The following is a 21,349-nucleotide window of genomic DNA, read 5'->3' on the forward strand; positions in this document are numbered from 1 at the left end:
GGCTAATTGGGTGAATCTGATAAGTTAGGTCTAGAGACAGATGTGTGATTCACAGGCATAGAAGTCGCTGAAACCAAGTGTGTATCATGAAGAAAGACCAGAGCACAAGCTTGAGACCAAACTTGTCCAACCTGCCTTATTGTGTTGTTGTTCTGTTTTGTTTTGTTTTAGGCTTTTAGCAGCCTGAAGCCATGGTTTTTAGTTTCTGTCTCTAGTGATAAGCAGAAAAGAGGAATGAGAAAGGGGCTTTACTGGCCCAACCAGAAACAGAAACTATGAACCCATGGCTGAATTCTCTCCCTTGGACACCCTGCTGGGCATCTCACCAACTCTATGAAGCCCTGGAGCAACTAACTGTGGGTCTTAGCAACTCATTCTATCTCCTCCTCGATCCCAATGCCTTCTCCATCTTTTCTTTGTTTTTTTTTTTGAGACAGGGTCTCACTCTGTCGCCCAGGCTGGAGTGCAGTGGTGTGATCACAGCTCACTGAAACCTTGACTTTGACTTCCCAGGCTCAGGTGATTCTCCCACCTCAGACTACTGAGTAGCTGGGACTATAGGCCCACACCACTATGCCCAGCCATTGCTCAAGCTGATCTGTTTTGGACTGGGTTTAAAATGCAGCCTAAGGAGGCCAGGTGCAGTGGCTTATGCCTGGAATCCCAGCACTTTGGGAGGCTAAGGGGGGCGATCACCTGAGGTCAGGAGTTCAAGATCAACCTGGCCAACATGGGGAAGCCCCATCTCTACTAAAAATACAAAAATTAGCCAGGCATGGTGGTGCACACCTGTAGTCACAGCTACTTGGGAGGCTGAGGCAGGAGAATCTCTTGAACCCGGGAAGTGGAGGCTGCAGTGAGCTGAGATCACTCTGTGGCACCCCAGCCTGGGTGACAGAGCAAAACTCCTTCTCAAAAAAAAAAAAAAAAAGTTCAGCCTAAGGAAAAGGCCTAGCCTTTGACATCTAGGGTGCAGGGGAATTGGCAGTGATAAGAGAAGGTCTCCTGGATATGCCTGGAAGAGGAAAGGTTGGAGCCTTAAGATTTGGGGCCATGAGGGCCACACAAAAAGTAATATATACCTCAGCATACAGGTGAACCATAGTCTCACTTTATTTCGAATTTTAGGACTGAACAGAAAGAAGGTTCAGAGATATTTCTTCAGGGAAGGAAAGTGGGCAAATAGCACAACCAGGCAAACCACACAATCTAGACGTACTTTCCCCGGTAAACAAACCGGGAAGCCCAGAGCTCACAGAGGAGGAGGGCAGAGGTTGGGGTGGCAGAGAGGTGTTCATGGGGAAGGAGGCAGGAACACAAGAGAAATGTCCATGAGCTCATCCAGGATAGAAAGGACTCTTGGGGAAGGAGACCTCCTTCCCCATGCTGTCTCTGCCCCAAGCCCTTAATGAAGCGGGAGAGGGAAGTCTGTCCAGAACCTCATCTGGTTAGACATTTGCAGCAGGAATAGGGAGGGAAAGGAGGCAGAGCCACTTTGGACATGGCACAGTTGCAGTAGACAGTGAGCTCTTGTCACTCCAAAAGCTTGACATAATTTGCAGGGAAGAGTCCAAAGTGGCCATGGCAACGTCCCCGCCACCAGCCCTCGTCCACCATCTCAATGTCAGTGATTACATCGTCCGGATCAAAGGAAAGCTCATCACTTCCCTCTGGGGAGAAAGTTGAGGGGATGTTAGAATGGTCAGACATGAATCTCGCTTTTCATATGTCCCCCTGTCTTATATCAGGGGCCTCCAGGTACCAGGCTCCTCAGGCCACTCCCAACCTACCTCCTTGGTAATCATATAGAGCCACAGCTGAGATCCCCAGAGCCCCAGTCCCAGCCGGGCAGCCTGAAGATCCTGCATAATGAGAAAAACAACATGGTATCATCAACATGAAGAAGGCAAACAGAGAAAGATCCTACTGGGGCAATGGAGAAATTCTTCTTCCTCTTACCCTCCCCTGGACATGACCAAATTCTCCTGCTTCTTCTCCCATCACTTACCAGCCAGAGCAGAAGAAAAAGAAGAATCTTCAGGCTCGAGCACCTCCTCATAGTCCCCCTCTGGTTCATCCTCCTGCTCATGCCTGTCCATCTCCTCAACATCCTCATAGTCATTCTCAGGCTCGGGCTCAGGCTCTGCTTCGTACACTGGCTCTTCCTCCACCTGGAGGCCTTCCAGAGTCCTAGGGGGCAGAGCTGGGGGCTCCTCATTGTCCTGAGAAGAGACAGTGCGGAGCACTGTGACTTCCACTTTCCAGAAGGACTCAATGGAGGACTGATAAGACCCCCCTCCCCTTCACCACCCTGCCTCTTCTCCCCTCCACCCTTGCCTCCATCTAACAGCCTCTCCCGGGGAACACAGCCTTTCATCCATCTTCATTCTTCAATCTCCTCCCACACCCACCCACCCAAAACACATTCCAGAGACAATGGGAAGAGAATGTAAAAGGTGTGAGGGGAGGGAAGTAGAAAACAAGTCAGATTCTTTGGGAGACCAAGAAAACATTGAAGCAAAAGCACATTGTTGAGCTACCACAGCTAGGATAATCATCTCTCCTAGTTTGCCCAGGACAGAGTAGTTTCCCAGAAGGCAAGGTCTTCAGTGCTAACAGCAGAACAGTGCAAGGCAAACCAGGATGGTTGGCCACCCTGCACAGCCCACCTTCCTAAGACTCGAGGAGATGGGGTGGGAGCAGAGAATCTTTGGGGGTTTGCTCACCTCCGGGAGAGTCTGCCTAATGGGCAGCAAGGGCACTGGGTGTTCCCTGCTGGTTCTCACAGGCTCAGACTCTGATGATGGAGGAGTCCCAGCTGGAGGCCAGGCCTGTGGAGTATGAAGCATCTCTCAAGTAAGCAAGCCTCCATCTTCACTCTTTTTTTTTTTTTTGAGATTGACTCTCGCTCTGTAGCCCAGGCTGGAGTGCAGTGGCGTGATCTCAGCTCATTGCAACTTCCGCCTCCTGGGTTCAAGCGATTCTCCTGCCTCAGCCTCCTGAGAAGCTGGGATTACAGGCACGTGCCACTATGCCTGGCTAATTTTTGTATTTTTAGTAGAGACAGGGTTTCACTATGTTGGTCAGGCTGGTCTTGAACTCCTGACCTCCTGACTTCGTGATCTGGCTGCCTTGGCCTCCCAAAGTGCTGGGATTACAGGCGTAAGCCACCATGCTCGGCCCATCTTCATTCTTTTTATTTTATTTTATATATTTTTTGAGACAGGGTCTCACTCTGCTGCCCTGGCTAGAGCAACAGTGGTGAGATCATAGCTCACTGTAGCCTCAAACTCTTGGGCTCAAACGATCCTCCTCTCTAAGCCTCCCAAGTAGCTGGGACTATAGGCAGGCACCACAATGCCCAGCTAATTTTTTAATTGTTTTTATAGAGATAGGGTCTTACTATGTTGCCCAGGTTGGTCTAGAACTCCTGGCTTCAAGTGATCCTCTCACCTTGGCCTTCCCAAGTGCTAGGATTACAGGCATGAACCACCACACCATGCATGTCTTCACCATTACATTTACCAGGAACACCCTCTCCCACTCTCTGCCAATTCAAATGGAACTCATCCCTCAAGATGGGCTCCAACCTGAAGTGACGGCCCCTTCCTCATAGTTCCTACAGCAATAATTGGCTGTGCTGGCTGGTGACTTGCTTTCTGTTGTACTATGTAAATCTTGAGGGTTTTTTCTAACATTCTGATGGGAGGTCCAATTACAGTCAGACTGAAGTCTTCTAAAGACAGAGACAACAGACCTTGCCTAACCCAGGGGAGGCCTTTGCCTTATTTTCTGCCAATGGTTTGGACCCCTTAGGCTCCTGTCTGGGCAAGATATCCTGGATATGGATCCCAGAGGGCCAGGCGCTCACCTCTGAGGAGATTTTCTTGGGCAGTGGGGCCGGTACTGCTGCCTCTTCCATAGCTATCACTGGCTGTGGAGCCTCAGGGCTCATCTTTGTCACAGCCTTTCGCTCCTGTTGCCTCCTGGCCACCTGCTGTGCCTTCTCCTCTTCCTCTCGCTTCCTCTTCTCCTCAGCCATGGACTCAAATTTCGCCTTCAGCCCACGGGCACCACTAGAAGCTGCAGACACAGGCAAGAAAAATTAGGGTTGTCTTGGATTGGAGGGTGGGGAAGGGCGTGGCACTTGAAGGAAGAAGGGGAATCAGTTAAATATCCAGGAGGAGGGATTTGTGGGACAGGAAGGTAAAGAGGTATTGATAGAGGAACAAGGGGATAATAGGAGGATGGCATAGCCCTGAAGCCTGGATTTTTATAAAGCCAGGCTATACGACCTAAGACTCGTGTCTTTTTTTTTTTTTTTTTTTTTTTTTCTTGAGACAGGGTCTCAGCCCAGGCTGGAGTGCAGTGGTACAGACATGGGACACTGCAGCCTCAACCTCCCAGGCTCAAGCAATCCTCCTACCTCAGCCTCTGGAGTAGTTGGGACCACAGGTGCGCACCACCACACCTGGCTAATTTTTGTATTTTTTGTAGAGAGGGGATCTTGCTGTGTTGCCCAGCCTCATTTTGAACTCTTGGGTTCAAGTGATTATCCTACTTCAGCCTCCCAAAGTGCTGGGATTACAGGTGTGAGCCACCATTCCCAGCTGACTTGTGTCCTTTCTAAATTGTAAACTCTGGGCTTCCAACCAGCATCCTCCCCTGTACATATTCCATAAATCTGTATGCCTTCTTCGAGCCACCACTCATCCTCAACCCCATCCGAAGCTCCTATCCCTGTGTGTCCTTCCCAAGTGGTTCCCCACCAATGTTCCCACGCCACCCCACACCTGTCCCAAGTTCTCTGCCTCCAATTCCTTCTCCGATGTCACTCTGTCTATCCACTTGAGTTTCTTTCCTTCTTTCTTTCTTTCTCTTTCTTTCTTTTCCTTCTTTCTTTCTTTCTTCTTCTTTCTTTCCTTCTTTCTTCCTCTTTCTTTCTTTCCTTCTCTCTCTCCTCTCTCACTCTGTCTCTCTCTTTCTTTCTTTCTTTCATCTCACTCTGTCACGCAGGCTGGAGTTCAGTGGCATGATCTCAGCTCACTCCAACTTCCGCCTCCTGGGTTCAAGCGATTCTCCTGCCTCAGCCTCCCAAGTAGCTGGGATTATAGGTGCTCACCACCATGCCTGGCTAATTTTTGTATTTTTTTATAGAGATGGGGTTTCCCCATGTTGTCCAAGCTGTTCTTAAATTCCTGAGCTCAAGCAATCCTCCCACTTTAGCGTCCCAAAGTGCTGGGATTACAGGCGTGAGCTCCGCCTTACCTGGTTTTTCTAGGAAAGACAGAATCTGGGAATATGAGGATAGGGATCAGGTCTAACTCAGCTAATCTAGGTAGTTAAAGGCATGGAGGATATAGTCTGGGGAAGAAAAAGAATGAGGGAGAAGGAAGTGAGGTGCATGGAGAGTGAATCACTAAGCCTCACCGGCTTCTATGGGCGTCGTCTTCTTATAAGCTGTGGTCGGGGCCTCCATTTCATTGAAGCCAACAGCGCTCTGCAGGCAGGAGAACAGCACGTGTGTTGTGGGAGAGGGGCAAGGGTAGTGGTGACCTGGAGGCGGTATTGGGGGTTGGGGGTCACTATAGGAGGTATCCCTAACTATTGGATGCTCAACAGCTGGACAGCATGTTCCAGTGTTGTTTTGTGGTAGAGAGGGGGTAAAAAAGTTCTTAACTGCTGAGTTCAGCTCCCCCTTTCGGCAGCTCAGTGACCTTAGAATCTCATATCTCCAAGCCCAGTTGCCTAGAATGTAGCAGGGCCCCTGGCCAATGCATGAGGAGGAACTAGAGTAGGGAGGACAATGGCATGGGGTAGGAAGAGACTTAAGATTGGGTTAAGCAATGCCAAGAAATCAATACAATTTCTAGTCCAATGAGACCTTTCCCTGTGGTTTATCTGTGTCTCTTTATGCCTCTCCCACTGTCCTCAAAGCTCAGGCTTTGGAAGACGTGCCCCTTAGACGCTGAGGGCAGTCAGTGGGGAGTGCAGGACGCCAGCAGGACAGGCTCTGTGTGCCCAGCACCACCGTCCCCTCCCTCTCCCAGCCTTCTTCACACTCTTCTCTGCACACTTTCCTAAACTTAGGGAACTCTTCTTAAGACATTGGTGTTCTGGTGCTTTACCTTATCCACTCGGTCCTTCTGGATTCCATACTGGCCACCAAAGCCCTTGGCATAATCTGCAGGACAGAAAGTTCTGAGTTATAGGAGATCAAAATACTGGGAATGGGTGGTGAGAAGAATCAGTGGGAAGAAAAACAGGAATGTGGAAAACAGATGTAGGAGGAAATGTGAGAATCAGAGGATAGAGGGAGGCATGGATGGGAAGAGAGGGAAACAGATGGGGAAAAAATCTGGGAGCGAATGGAGAAGACAAAGATGGAAGTAGGGAAACATGGAAAGCAGAAAGCAATAGATAAGGAAAAATGTAAAAGAAATAGGAAAAAATAGAGCACTCCAGCCATCCCTATGGGTTCCAGGGAAGCAGTAAACCTCTTTATCTTCTGTGAAGACAGCAGAGATCCCTCTAAGACTCATGGCAAACCATCTTTTGACCATCACCCAGCCTGTCTGTCCTCATTCCTTCCTCAACGCCCCCTTCTCTCTCACTTCCCTCCTAGGCCCTGCTCTTAATCCTTCTGTTTTCCTCTCCATCTCTCCTCTCTCCCCTCACTACCACCACCAGTCCCCACACATGTGCTTACTGCCCTGGCACCCCCTGCTCTGCACATCTGCCCCTCTGTATTCTGGGGCCCCCGGGTGAGCTTCCAGAAAGGAAGGAAGGAGAGCCCTGTGCTATCTGTGACCTTCCCCCCTTCCAAACCCAACTCACCTCGCTGGGACTCGTGTTTCTCCGTCTCTCCCTTGTAGTCATATCCCAGAGCTGCTTTGTCCCGTTTATCCTTCTCCACCCCGTACCGGCCACCAAAGCCACGAGAGTAATCTGTGGTCGAAGGAGCAGTCATGAGAGCCCACCCTTAGGCTCCAGCACAAAGGGAAGCGCTGGAGAAGAGAGGTCAGCAGGAATGGGTACAGAGTGTTAGGGGCCTGGGAAAAAAGCAGGGCTTGAATACAGGGGAATTAAAGAGAAGCCATGTCTTAAGTAGTCTTTTAATTGAATACTGCTTACTTTTTCCCTCTCTTCTCTCATTTCCATGCCAAGATGAGAAGAACATTCCATTTTCTCCCTTCTTCTTCAAGAAGGGGCAAGTATAGGGAGTGAGGAGATTGCAGGAAAAAAAAAGGCAGATACATGAAATGTATGCCTTTCCCCTACTCCCATGTAAGCACATAGAAATGTCAGATAAAACATAACAATTGTGTTTTAAAGAGTGAAGCTCAGGCCAGGCACGGTGCTCATGCCTGTAATCCCAGCACTTTAGGGGCCGAGGCAGGTGGATCACCTGAGGTCAGGAATTTGAGACCAGCCTGGCCAAAATGGGGAAACACTGTCTCTACTAAAAAATACAAAAATTATCCAGGCATGGTGATGTGTGTCTGTAGCCCCAGCTACTGGGGAGGCTGAGACAGGAAAGTCACTTGAACATGGGAGGTGGAGGCTGCAGTGAGCCGAGATCGCACCATTGCACTCCAGCCTGGGTGACAGAGCGAGACTCCATCTCCAAAAAAAAAAAGCGAAGCTCAGAAGAAAAGAAAGGGAAAAAATCCGGGCTCCAGAAACCAGAGACAAACAGATGAATCAAAGCTGTATGTGTGAAGATAATTACGAACTGACACCACAGAAAACCCAAGGACATTTTGGGGGGATTTTTTGTTTGTTTTTAGAGATAGGGTCTTGCCTTTTGCCCAGGCTAGAGTGAAGGGTACAATCATGGCTCACTGTAACCTTGAACTCCTGGGGTCAAGCAATCCTCCTGAGTAACTGGGACCACAGGCATGTGTCACCATGCCTTGCTAATTAAAAAAAAAAAAAATCTGTAGTGATAGGATCTCACTATGTTGCCCAGGCTAGCCTTAAACTCCTGGGCTCAAAGGACCCACCCACCTCAGCCTCCGAAAGTGCTGCGTGAACTACCACACCTGGTCAGATTTTAAATTCCAAATGTAATGAATAGGGATTAGGATCGAGGCTCTGTGATTCTAATTTCCATATAAGAATGGGGGAGGAGGGAAGAAAGCCAGAAACGAAGCTCTGTCCACTCCTATAAAAGAGTACTAGAAAAATTCTACTCATTTACCCAGGAAAATTGTGAAGGGGGCTTGTAGCCTGTTCAATATTTGATAGGGGGAAAATTTGCTTATGAGACTTGGAAACTCCAAGCCTACATCTGAGTGTAGAATGCAAATACAATTTTTTTTTTCCACTTACGTGATGCAGGAATTCTAAGATGAGAAATTAACTAAATACTGATCCAGGAAAATAAACATTTTGGAAAGAGTAAGCATAAGAAAGATGGCATGAATATGAGACAAAGTGATCTCAAGACAAAGTGCATTCTAAGAGACAAGAAAGACATGCTCCAATGATAAAAGAACAATACCTTTCATCAGGAATATGTATGCTGGCATAAACCTATTCACAGAACCAAAATTCATGAAGCTCTCAAATAAAAGAAAAATATAAAAAACCAGGTGTGGTGAATGCCTGTAGTCCCAGCTACTCAGAAGGCTGACGCAGGAGGGTGACTTGAGCCCAGGAGTTTGAGACCAGCCTGAGAAACATTGCAAGACTCAAACACACACACACACACACACACACACACACACACACACACACAATGCAAAAGCTGACAGAAGTAGAAAGAGAAATAGACAAATCTGTAATAGTAGTTGAAAATTTTAACACCATTCTTTCATTAATTAATAGGTATTTTAGGCAAAAACGAATCAGTAAAATTATAGAAGATCCAAACATTATCAACTAATAAGACCTAATTGACTCTTACACAACACTATACCCCAAACTACAGAATATGCTTTTTTTCATGCATATAGAACATTGACCAAATAGACCATGTGCCATTCCATAAGTCTCTAAGACAGTAAGTCTCAGTACATTTCAAAAGACTGAAATATTAGAGATCATATTCTGATCACAATAGAATTAAAGTAGAAGTCAATACCAATAAAATTATCTAGAAAATTTTCCTGATACTCAGAAAATCAATAACTGCTTTTAAATAATACATGTGTCAAAGAAGAAATTACAAGGGAAATAAGAAAATATTTTTAACTGAATGATTTCTTTTTTTTTTTTTGTTGTTGTTGTTGTTTTTCTGAGACAGGGTCTCACTCTGTTGCCCAGGCTGAAATGTAGTGGCACAATCATGGCTTGCTACAGCCTCAACCTCCTGGGCTCAAGTGATCCTCCCACATTAGTCCCCTGAATAGCTGGGACCATGGGTTTGTGATGAATGAAAATTAAAACACATATAATATTTGATGAATGTAGCAAATGTTTGTAGCAAATGAACATAGTGTTCAGAGGGAAATGTATAGCTTTTTAAGTGCCCATATAGTAAAGGAAGGCTTAAAATCAATTACCTAAGTTTCTACCTTAAGAGGCTAGAAAAAGAACAAACTAAATCAATACTAAGTAGAAGAAAAACATAATAAAGATAAGAGCAGAAACCAATACATTTTTTAAAACAGGTAAACTATAGAGAAAATTAGCAAAGCCAAAAGCTTGTTCTTTGGAAAGAGTAATAAAATTGATGAACTTCTAGTAAGAATAATTAAAAAGAGAAAAAACACAAATAAGTAAGATCAGAAATGAAAATAGGCATTTCATATCACTAGAAATCTTACAGAAGTTAAAAAGAAGAAAATATTATAAATGAATTTATGCCAATAAACCTGACAACACAGACAGAATGAACAAATTCCTTGAAAAGCACAACATACCATAACCAACTTAAAAACCAGAAAGACTTGAACTCCATGGGAAAAAATAACAATAAAGGAAAAAAAATGTGCATTACTATTAAGACCTCTAGAGTTGAGCCAGAAGTAGAGGCAATATTTCCCTGGATGAGGTACTTACTAAACCCAGGGCACATGAAATTCTCATAAAACAAATATCCCTCTTCTTCACTAAAATAAGTGTATAAACAAAGATTACAAACCATCAAGGAAATAAATAACCATGAGGAACAGCAGATTAGTCAGAAGAAATAGCACAGCCAAGAACTGCAAATAATATAAAATATGAAAGAAACGGCAAAGTACATGTTTAAAATAATTAAACAGCTTAAAGAAGAGGCACAGGGAACCGTAATGAAACCATAATGTCTTATGGAAAATGAATCAGCAGATGTGCAATAGAACCAAAAGAAACTTCAGAAATGAAAATATCTGATGTGGTGGCTCATGCCTGTAATCCCAGCACTTTGGGAGGCCAAGGCAGAAGGATCACTTCAGCCCAGGAGTTTGAGGCCAGCCTGGGCAACATAACGAGACTTTATCTAAAAAAAGAGAGGGAAGGCAAGGGAAGGGGAGGGGAGGGCAGGGCAGGGCAGGGAAGGGAAGGGAAAGGAAGGGAAGGGAAGATATTTGAAAGAAAGTTTAAAACGTAATGGACAGCTTAAACAATAATGAAATACAGCTAAAGGGAGAATTAGTGAACTTAACCTAGATCTAAAGGAATAACCCAGAATGCGGCACAGGGACATAAAGAGAAGAGAGAAGAGGTATTATTCAAAGAGAAAATTCCTGAGAACTTCCTATAATGAAAGTCACATCTGAGGTTGAAAAAGGGCAGTAAGTCCCATATAGGATAATAAAAGTAGATCTAACATCCAGACACACCCTAATAATAGTGAAGAATATCAGAGACCAAAAGAAAACCTTTAATTAAAAAAAAACCCAGAGATATAAGACATGTTACCTACTCAGGAATGATAGTCTGACACAAGAGAGAGACAATGAAATAAGATCTTCAAAGTGATGAAGGGAAAATAAAAAATGAAGAATGATGCAACATAAAGACATTTTTCAAAGACTGAAAGTTCTTTCATAGACATTAAAAGAATTATCAATGGAATATTTTAGCAAGAAGGAAATAGAAGACACAAAGGTGAAACAATGAAATACAATAAGCAATGTCGAGCTAGGAAATAGGTAAATACCTTGGTCAATTTAAATAAGCATTTACTAAGTAATAATAATGATTCATTTTTGTGGGGTTTATAAGATGGAATCAATAATAAGACGGAATAAGATGGAACCAATATACTGAACAACAACAATATGGTTGGTTAAAAAGAATGTAGTTAAAATATTCTATGTTTCTGTTATACTCAGGAAGAGATTGTGATTAATTTTAAATTTAAGTCAAAGATGCATGTTAAAATTCAGGAATAACCTTCTAAAAAAAAGGAATAGAATACCTTATTTTCAATCCATTAGAGAAAAAAGAGGGATTCAAAAACTGGATCGATATGGCCGGGTGCAGTGGCTCAAGCCTGTAATCCTAGCACTTTGGGGGGCCGAGGCAGGCGGATTACGAGGTCAGGAGATCGAGACCATCCTGGCTAACACGGTGAAACCCCATCTCCCTAAAAATACAAAAATTAGCCCTGCGTAGTGGCGGGCGTCTGTAGTCTCAGCTACTCGGGAGGCTAAGGCAGGAGAATGGCATGGACCCGGGAGGCGGAACTTGCAGTGAGCCGAGATTGCGCCACTGCACTCCAGCCTGGGCGACAGAGCCAGACTCCGTCTCAAAAAAAAAAAAAAAAAAACTTAATCAATATTATAGAAAGTGATCATGGAGAAAAAGAGAAGCAAGTACACGCTGGGTTTAAAAAGCATATAAAATAGGGCCGGGCACGGTGGCTCTCACCTATAATCCCAGCACTTTGGGAGGCCGAGACGGGTGGATCACGAGGTCAGGAGATCGAGACCATCTTGGCTAACACAGTGAAACCCCATCTCTACTAAAAATACAAAAAAAAATTAGCCAGGCGTGGTGGCAGTCGCCTGTAGTCCTAGCTACTCGGGAGGCTGAGGCAGGAAAATGGCGTGAACCCAGGATGCAGGGCTTGCAGTGAGCCACGATAGCGCCACTGCACTCTAGCCTGGGTGACAGAGCGAGACTCCCTCTCAAAAAAAATAAAAAAGTATATAAAATAGCGCTGGGTGCGGTGGCTCATGCCTGTAATCCCAGCGCTTTGAGAGGGTGAAAGGGGAGAATCACTTGAGCCAAAAAGTTCGACACTGCCTGGGCAACATAGTGAGACTCCATCTCTACAAAGAATAAAAAATTAGCCAGGCATGGTGGTGCACACCTGTAGTCACAGCTACTCAGAACGCTGAGGTGGGAGGATCGCTTGAGCCCAGGAAGTCAAAGCTGCAGTGACCCGTGATTGTGCCACTGCACTCCCGCCTGGGTGACAGTGCAAGACCCTGTCTCAAAAACAAACAAATGAACAAAAAGTAAATAAAATAGTGGTGAGCTGGGTCATGGAAGTTAAAAAGCTGATGACAACTGTTGGAAGATAAAGTCTTAGCAGAAGAGCCTGCCAGTCAGATTGCTGAGGCTGAGTGAAGTACAGTGTCCTTGCCTTTCTGAGATGTGTGCTTCTCCACTTCTCCTTTATAATCAAAGCCGACTGCTGACTACAGAGAAGAGGAGAGAGAATTGGTTAGAGTCAGAGCTGACAGGTTTTCCCCTTCCTAACCTCACCTTACTCCCAGCCAGCCCCAGAGGTAGTTTGTAGGGGCTTCAGGCTGAGTATGGGTGTTTAATGTAGAAACAGGCTGGTATGGACACAGGATACTACAGAGCAATGAACATAGGCCCTGGACACAGACAGTTTTAGGTTCAAACCCTACATCCCCTATTTATAGTTGTTGAAGTTTAGGCACATTCCTTTATATTACTAAGCCCCAGTCTCTTTTAATACAAAATCAGGAGAGGCATGCCTGCCTTATCTACCTCGACTGTAAAATGAGAGAAATGATCCCTCTTCATTTGGGATATCATGAGAACTAAATGGGACAAGGTAAAGTGTCTACTTAGGTTCATTCGCTAACTTAGTGCTTTTCTTCCTAACGAATCCTCACAAAGGTGAAATGTGATACCTAGAAAAGTGCCTTGTAAAGTATAAAGCACTCTGCTCATGAAGAGACATTACCCTATTCCCAGTTGATAATGCTGTGCCTCTTCTCTTTCATTACTCAATAATGGCAACACAAATATGTGGATTTTGGTGGGATAACTGCAACCAGGAGAGTCTGGATCCTAGCTGGCTCTGGGACTGGACATGTTGCCCAGATACCCAACATTACCGCAGAGTTTTGGAGCTTTGTTCTCCATCTGGCTCAGGAACTATGGGTATCTAAGCAAGTCTGGGTTTTTGCATATTAAAAACTAATTAATATGTATTGTTTCTTGATTTACATGACACACTGACTGGGTGATTCCATTTGTGGCTTGTGAGCAAAAGATGTAAGAATCGGAGATTAAGCAAAGGCAGGCAAGAGTGGTGCCAAGATGGAACAGGGAATTCCATCCTGATTCTAGAACATTGCATGCTCCATATTCTACTATTGCCTTCTACATCTTCCCTTAGCTTTGCAGTATGTTTTAAACTTTCCTGGTTTTGTTTTTCATGGTTTTACCCCCCATGATGCAAACAATTAAGTTCTAGAACTTAGCTGCCTTAGCTTCCAATCTTTAGCTTTAAGGATTCATGTCCACCTAATTAACCGTTGGTAAAAACAAAGAAAAAATCTCAGCTAACTGTGAAGGAGATGTCCTCTCTCTGTGCAGCTGCAGGGCAGGAGACACCATTCTGCGCCATAAAAAATGAGTTCAAAGAATCCGACCTAACAAGGCATGGAACTAAAAACATCAATGAGTTATCAATCTTACTCTCCTGTCAACAATATGATATTGTAATCATACGGTACTTTTTTTTCTCTTTAAAACAACATTTTGTTTTGTTTTGTACAAAGGAGTCTTTAAAGATATCTGGACTTCATAGATTGACGCTAAATTCTGTAAATAGTAACCCTAATTAGTTGTTTAACTGGATTATCTGCTTCCATGGCAATAATATTTAAACTGATGACTCTGTTTTCCTAAACGGCATGAGTATTTATAAGGTTCTGATGTTAAGCCAAAAGAAGAGCTTAGACGATTCTCTGTTCTATCTTCATGCATATGAGTATAATAAAAACCAGTGGCTTGAGGAATTATTCATTCAAACACACAGTTTGAAAGTCTTCTCCTTATTTGAATCACTGTCTTTCAGCTCAGCATGTGGCTTCCAACACTGGCACCAAGGAACTTGCTGAGGGAGGTATCTTTGTGATGGTGTCAGGTCCTCACAGCATCCACTGTCCTGTCTTTCAACAAAGAAGCATGTGCCTCCATCCAGGAGTGAGTGTGGGCAACTTCACATGACTGGAGGTGAGTGGTTGAGAGACAGAGTGGTCACTTACCTTGTCTGTCCTCTCCCTCTCAACTCCGTACTTGCCCCCAAAGCCTTTGGCAGCATCCGTCTGAGAAGAGTGCTTCTCCACCTCAGCAACATACTCATGGCCCACTGCACTCTGAGAAAAATCAAGGATGGAGTGAGTGAAAAGATAAAAATGACCTTAAAAAAATAAATACAGAGATGGAGTGGGATGTAGGCATGTAAGAAATTCCATTCTGGGTCAGATCTATGGCCTCTGACAGTGGTGCCAAGGAATATGAGATGGGAGAGCAAGATGACTTTTTCTGGAGACCTGCTCATCCCTGTTCTTCTTTAATACCATTAGGAATCCTTCATTCTGAACACTCCCATAGGATGGGCTGGGAACCAGGGGATAGAGACTAGGTAGACAGAGCAGTGTTTAAACCAGAAACAAAAAGAGCTGAAACAAGAGCACTGTGCAGCAGAACAGAGCGTAGTGTGGGGTAGTGTGGAGGAAAGACCAAGGGGACTGACCGGACGCCATAGCCAGGATGGAATATTTCACTAGGAGAGCCAGTGATTTTGTTCTAGATCTTTGCTCCTGTATGGCCATCAAAGTTCAGAAGTGAACTCTGAGCTTTATACAACATGTAATGTAGGACATATATACAAAAAAAATCACTAAATACACAGTAAAGAAAATAATAAAGAGAAGTTGCAACATAGACATAATACATAAACATTTAAAAGCAGCAAATGATTTTAAAACATATTTTTTCCTTCTCCACTTGTGTTTCCTGTCTTCTTGGTCTAGGAGTTGCAGTGTGGTTGGGGCTACAACAGGCCAGCAGTTCCAATATCTTGGCTTTTATTTTCTGCCATGTATATCTTATGTGTTGAGATCAGAAAAAATTGATACAAATAATATGTGGACATTATATTTTAGAGACCAAATGAATACTGTACTTTTGAATAAGTTTTAACTCATGAACCAATAAATGAGTCAAAAAATATATATTTTGATCTAGAACAAAAGTATCTGGGTGTTTTAGTGAAATATTTTATATATACTTAAATATTATATACTATATATTTATGAATAAACTATATATTTATAATATAAATATATCATATACTTATAATATATTAAAATATACATATAATATAAATTTATATATTTACATTTACTTATAATTATGTTGCATATATTAATAATATATATTTATAAATATATAAGTATATAATATATAATGTATTAATATATAATATATTAATTATATACTTATATATAATACTTATATGTAACTATATACTTATATATAACAGATACTATATATAAGTATATATAATATATTATATCTATATTATATATTATATATCATATAACATATAATCTACATTATTAATACATTATATTACACATTATATATTAATAATATGTAATATTAATATTATATACTATAATTAATATATAATATATATAATATTTTATATATACTTATATATAGTTTATATATTATATTTTATATATACTCATATAGATAGTTATATATGAGCATATATAAAATATATTATATTATATTTATTATAACATACATAAAATATATAAGTATATATAATAAATATATACTTATATAATTATATACTTATATACAATTGGCTCTTATAGAGCCAATTATTTTATAGCCAATTATTATAGAGCCAATTATTTATTATAGAGTCAATTATATATACTTATATATAATTGGCTCTTATTACAGAGGTATATAATTATATATAATTATTTATACATATTTACAAAATATATAAGTATATATAATATATCAATTTTTTAATGTATTTTTTTAAAGCAAATCTTTCCCTTTCAACTTACCTTGTCCATTCGGTCTCTTTCTACTCCAAACCGTCCTCCATAGCCATGGGATGCTTTGGGCCCTGACTCCATCTCTTTCTTCTTAAGAACATCATGCTCCGCTGAAACTTTGTTCCTCAGCTGGTGGATGCTGGAAGAAACCACATGACAAAGGCTCATCTATATCTATCCCAGGGAGATCAACAAACCCATCTTCCCAGAAAAATGGAAGTCTTGAAGTCTGTCCTGTTTATTTTCAGTAATAACCTGGGCCCCCAAAATATACTAGCGATGGGTCTAGAAGTAAAAGATCAGTCTAGCCTGCATACTATAGCCTGATTTAAACTCTCCATAGGCCAATAATATTTCCTCTAGTCTGTTATTTTGCTCACTAAAATAACCTTCTGATCTTTAGTCCCATTTTTCATGTTCTTCAATATTAGAGGACAATGACACCTATATTCTGATAACTGGAAAGTTATTTTCTTTTCTGAATGGATCTGCTTTCTATCAATCAGAGGATGTGTCTCAAAAAGCAGAAAAATATTCACATACCATTGGACCTACACATTCTAGTTTTAGGAGTCTACATCAGGCAAATGATTTTAAATATGGCAAAGCTTAATGTCCTTAATGTCTAAATGATACTCATTGAAGCATCGTATATAATAGCAATAACTAAGAAACAATCTATATGACCAATGGTTGGATAATAGTTCAATAAATTGAAATACTACCTTTCACTAGTGTACTAGGAAGTCATTAAAAATAATGCTTATAAAAACACAGAATTGGGGAAATTTATTTAAACATTAGTAGTATTTTTTATGCTTTTTGGTCATGAATTAAGATCTTCTGCCCCTTCCCCCCAGGCTGATAATACCTGAGAAAACTAAGGACTAATGAAAACTAACTAACAAAATCCACTCACAATAATTGCCATAACACTTTAAGCCTCAAATTATCTTGATTTGAAGGGACACCTCTATCCCTAAGAGAAAGCACCACCAAAAAAAGGCATTCTTTTTCTTACTTCACACCCACTTCCATCTTTACCATGAAAGGTAACTGCAACAATTAAGAGGGCAGAAAGCCATCTTGGCCAACCTCTTTGGCCTGAGGATATGAAGTGATAGCTCAGCCCCATGTGACAATCAGATCTGTTATTTGGACACATATAAGGATCCGGGGATTCTTGGAAACATTTGGGCAAGAGAACCCTAAATAAGAAATTTGACTTTCTGCAGCAAGCAATGAGGGGTTAGGGTATTGAGATAGTGATGTTAGATGGTGAGCTGGGACTTTATCAGCTCAGGACAACCAGACACATTGGTTATACGTAGAATGGCTGTCTCACAGCAGAAATTGTCTTCTTTTATGGAAGAATAGATCCATGTGGTGGCCTTTAGTAGATAATTCCACTAAAGGTCTTTTAAAAAAGTCTTCTCAGCTTTAGCCACAGTTAATTTTAGAAAGCTGGCTACGAACCAGATGAAATTAAGCCAAGTGCTGGAAGAATCCAGCACTGGAAGAATCCAACTGAAGTATTCAGATGAAAGATGAAGAAAATGGGGCCAAAATTTACTTTCAAATGGAAAAAATCTGCAATTTTTTAATGAATATAATACTTGTTAAATGGGTTATAACTATATTATAGTTAAAACAAGTTTTTAAAAGGGATTAGAAAATGATACTCAGGAATATTCATCTAAAGGATAACAGAAAAACTAGTCAGGGGATCATACCAACAGATGATATAATTTGAATGAAATTGTTGAGGCCCAAAGAAAACAGACTTCTTTAGGTTATAGCTGAAGTCATTCTAAACAGGTTATTCTTCTTCTTCTTCTTCTTCTTCTTCTTATTATTATTATTATTATTACCAAGACAGAATCTCGCTCTGTCGCGCAGGCTGGAGTGCAGTGGCATGATCTCAGCTCACTGCAATCTCTGCCTCCCGGGTTCAAGCGATTCTCTTGCCTCAGCCTCCAGAGTAGCTGGGATTATAGGCATGCATGTCATGCCCAGCTAGATTTTGTATTTTTAATAGAGACAGTGTTTCACCACGTTGGCCAGGCTGGTCTCAAACTCCTGACCTCAAGTGATCCTCTTGCCTTGGCCTCCCAAAGTGCTGGGATTACAGGCGTGAGCCACCATGCCCGGCCTAAACAGGTCTTCATTATGTCATTCCTTCATTTGATAACTACTAACTAAAAAACTTTAAAGTGTGAGGTACTGTTAGGCTCTGAGGACACAAAGATGTTTAATGTATGGAGATAGAGGACAGCTGGAAGAGATAGAGAGGAAAACAAAAAATTCCAATTCAATATGCTGTGTTGTGCCTAAGAAACTTTTGACATGTTAACTCTCAGATATCCAATTTAAGTTTTAAAAGACTTTGGATTGGTAAAGCAATGCAGTTTATGTGAACAAAGCAAAATGTAGCACCTCAAAGATGACTCATTCCTCAATCTGTGTTTGTTTTTTATTACAAAACTAAAAGCACAAATGTGAGTGACTCAGAATATAAGGTTTTTATTCACAGATGACCTGATCATGTATGTAGAAAATCCTAAATAATTCACACAAAAAAAGCTACTAAAGCATTGTGCATTTGGCAAGGTCACAGGATACAAGGTCATTATATAAAAATCAATTGTATTTTTACATAATGGCCATAAACATTTGGAAACTGAAAGTTAAATATAAATACATGAAATAATATGAAACATTTTAGGATAAACTTAAAGTATGTGCAAGACCTAAACACTAAAAAATATTTCTGAAAATACTAAAGAAGACCTAAATAAATGGAGAGATAGCCCATGTTCATGGATTGGAAAACTCAATATCATTAAGATGTCAATTCTCTCTAAAATGATCTATAGATTCAATGCAATCCCAAACAAAATCTGAACAGGCGTTCTTGTAGGAATTGACTAGTGAATTGTAAAATTTATGTGAAAATGTAAAGTCCTGGAATAGTAAAATCTTTTGTTTCTTTTTTTTTTTTAAAGGAGAGCAAAGTTGAGGACTACATGATTTCTTGACTTATAAAGCTACAATAATCAGTGCAGTACGGTATGCTGTCAGGGTAGAAAATAGATCAACAGAACAGAATAGAGTCCAGAAATAGATCCACGTGTGTGGTCAAAGATGCCAGGTAAGTCAATGGGAACAGGATACTCTTTTAATAGTGGTGAAAAACTAAATAATCACATGGAAAAAAATGAACCTCAATCTTGACCTCACACTGCACAGAAAAGTCTACTTGAAATGGATCATAGACTTAAATGTAAAAGCTAAAACTGTAAGTCCTTTAGGACAAAACATCAAAGAAAGTCTTCACAACTTTGGGGTAGGTAAATATTTCTTAGACATATAAAGCATTAGCCCCATAAACTTTTTTTTCAATAAATTAGACTTCATCAGATTAAGATCTTTTGCTCTTAAAAAGATGCCATTAGTAAAATGAAAAAGTGGCCAAGCGCGGTGGCTCACGCCTGTAATCTCAGCACTTTGCGAGGTCGAGGCGGGTGGATCACATGATCAGGAGCTCGAGACCAGCCTAGCCACTATGGTGAAACTCCGTCTCTACCAAAAATACAAAAATTAGCCGGGCGTGGTGGCGGGCGCCTGAGTCCCAGTTACTCAGGAGGCCAAAGCAGCAGAATCGCTTGAACCCAGGAGGCAGAGGTTGCAGTGAGCTGAGATCATGTCACTGCACTCCAGCCTGGGCAACAGAGCAAGACTCCATCTCAATCAATCAATCAATCAATAAAGTGAAAAAGCAAGTTATGTTCTGGGAGAATACACTTATAAAACACATATTTCACAAAAGACTTACATCCAGAATATATGAAGAACTTTCAGCAACTTAATAAAAAGACAAACAACTCACTTTAAAAGTGAGAAAAAGATGTGAACAGATACTTCATAAAGAAGATATATGAAGATATATGAATGGCAAATGAAAATATACTCAATAAAACTGGTCATCAGAGAAATTCAAATTAACTTAAAAGAGTGGTTAAGTTGGTTTTGTTGTTGTTGTTGTTGTTGTTGTTTTGTTTTGTTTGTCTTTTAGAGAAGATCTCAGTCTGTCACCCAGGCTGGAGTGCAGTGGGGCAAACATGGCTCACTGCAGCCTCAACCCCCTGGGCTCAAGTGCTTCTCCTGCCTCAGCCTCCCGAATAGCTCAGAATACAGGTGAGCATCCCCACACCCAGCCAATTTTTAATTTTTTTGCAGACTCAGAATCTCTCCACGTTGTCCAGATGGTCTTGAACTCCTGGGCTCAAGTCATCCTCCTGCCTTGGCCTCCTAAAGTGCTGGAATTACAGGCATGAGCCACTGCACTCAACTAAATTTAAAAATACTAACAATAACAAATGTTGACAAAAATGTGGAGCATCTGAAACCCACACATTACTGGTAGGAATGAAAGAGGGTAAATTCCCTTTGGAAAAGAGTTTGAGAGTCTCTCAAAATGTTTAACATACACTTATTATATGACTCAGCAATTCTACTTCTGGCAATTTCCCAAGAGAAATAAGGATATGTCAACAAAAAGATTTGTACCCAAATGCCCATGACAGTTTCATTTGTAATAGATCCAAATTGTCAATAATCCAAATGTCTATTGACAGGATAATGAATAATCAAACTGTGACATATCCATACAATGGGATACTACTTGACAATATAAAAGAACAAAAGACTTATATACACAATACCATGGATAAATCTGGAAAACATTATGCTGAAAGAAGACAACACAAAACAATACATTCTTTATTATTCTGTTTGCATGAAATTCTATGCCAGACAAAACTAATCTATAGTGACAAAAAGATCAGTACGGGGTGTATTGACTGCAAAGAGGTGCAGGGAAATTTTCATGGTAATAGATACATTCTATATCTTGATTGCATGGTGGTTATATTATATATATAGTCAAAACTCATTGAACTATTTGCTTATAATGATTAGCTATCAATAAAGTTAATTTTTGCCTGGGCATAGTGGCTTACACCTGTAATCCCAGCACTGTAGGAGGCTGAGGCAGGTGGATCACTTGAGGTCAGGAGTTCAAGACCAGCCTGGCCAACATGGTGAAACCCCGCCTC

The 21,349-nt window shown here is 41.4% G+C and overlaps 1 protein-coding gene across 2 annotated transcripts in view; it reads right to left on the minus strand.

Annotated features, from left to right (window-relative positions):
* Positions 1 to 1,089: 1,089 nt before the first annotated feature.
* The window catches only part of HCLS1 (hematopoietic cell-specific Lyn substrate 1), a 28,971-nt gene continuing 8,711 nt past the window's right edge, over positions 1,090 to 21,349 (minus strand). Inside the window, exons 4-14 of one of the 2 annotated variants that reach the window (XM_054481070.2) lie at positions 16,242 to 16,371; positions 14,412 to 14,522; positions 12,527 to 12,581; positions 6,838 to 6,948; positions 6,129 to 6,184; positions 5,431 to 5,500; positions 3,872 to 4,083; positions 2,727 to 2,831; positions 2,009 to 2,222; positions 1,791 to 1,862; positions 1,090 to 1,670 (exon numbers count right to left, since the gene is read on the minus strand). In XM_054481070.2, coding sequence (XP_054337045.1) covers positions 1,534 to 1,670; positions 1,791 to 1,862; positions 2,009 to 2,222; positions 2,727 to 2,831; positions 3,872 to 4,083; positions 5,431 to 5,500; positions 6,129 to 6,184; positions 6,838 to 6,948; positions 12,527 to 12,581; positions 14,412 to 14,522; positions 16,242 to 16,371 — 1,273 coding nt within the window. In that variant the 3' untranslated portion in view covers positions 1,090 to 1,533. The remainder of the gene's footprint in view (positions 1,671 to 1,790; positions 1,863 to 2,008; positions 2,223 to 2,726; positions 2,832 to 3,871; positions 4,084 to 5,430; positions 5,501 to 6,128; positions 6,185 to 6,837; positions 6,949 to 12,526; positions 12,582 to 14,411; positions 14,523 to 16,241; positions 16,372 to 21,349) is intronic. The other variant, XM_054481071.2, reaches the window with a different exon arrangement.

Source organism: Pongo pygmaeus, chromosome 2 (assembly GCF_028885625.2).
Source record: "Pongo pygmaeus isolate AG05252 chromosome 2, NHGRI_mPonPyg2-v2.0_pri, whole genome shotgun sequence".
NCBI lineage: Eukaryota > Metazoa > Chordata > Mammalia > Primates > Hominidae > Pongo > Pongo pygmaeus.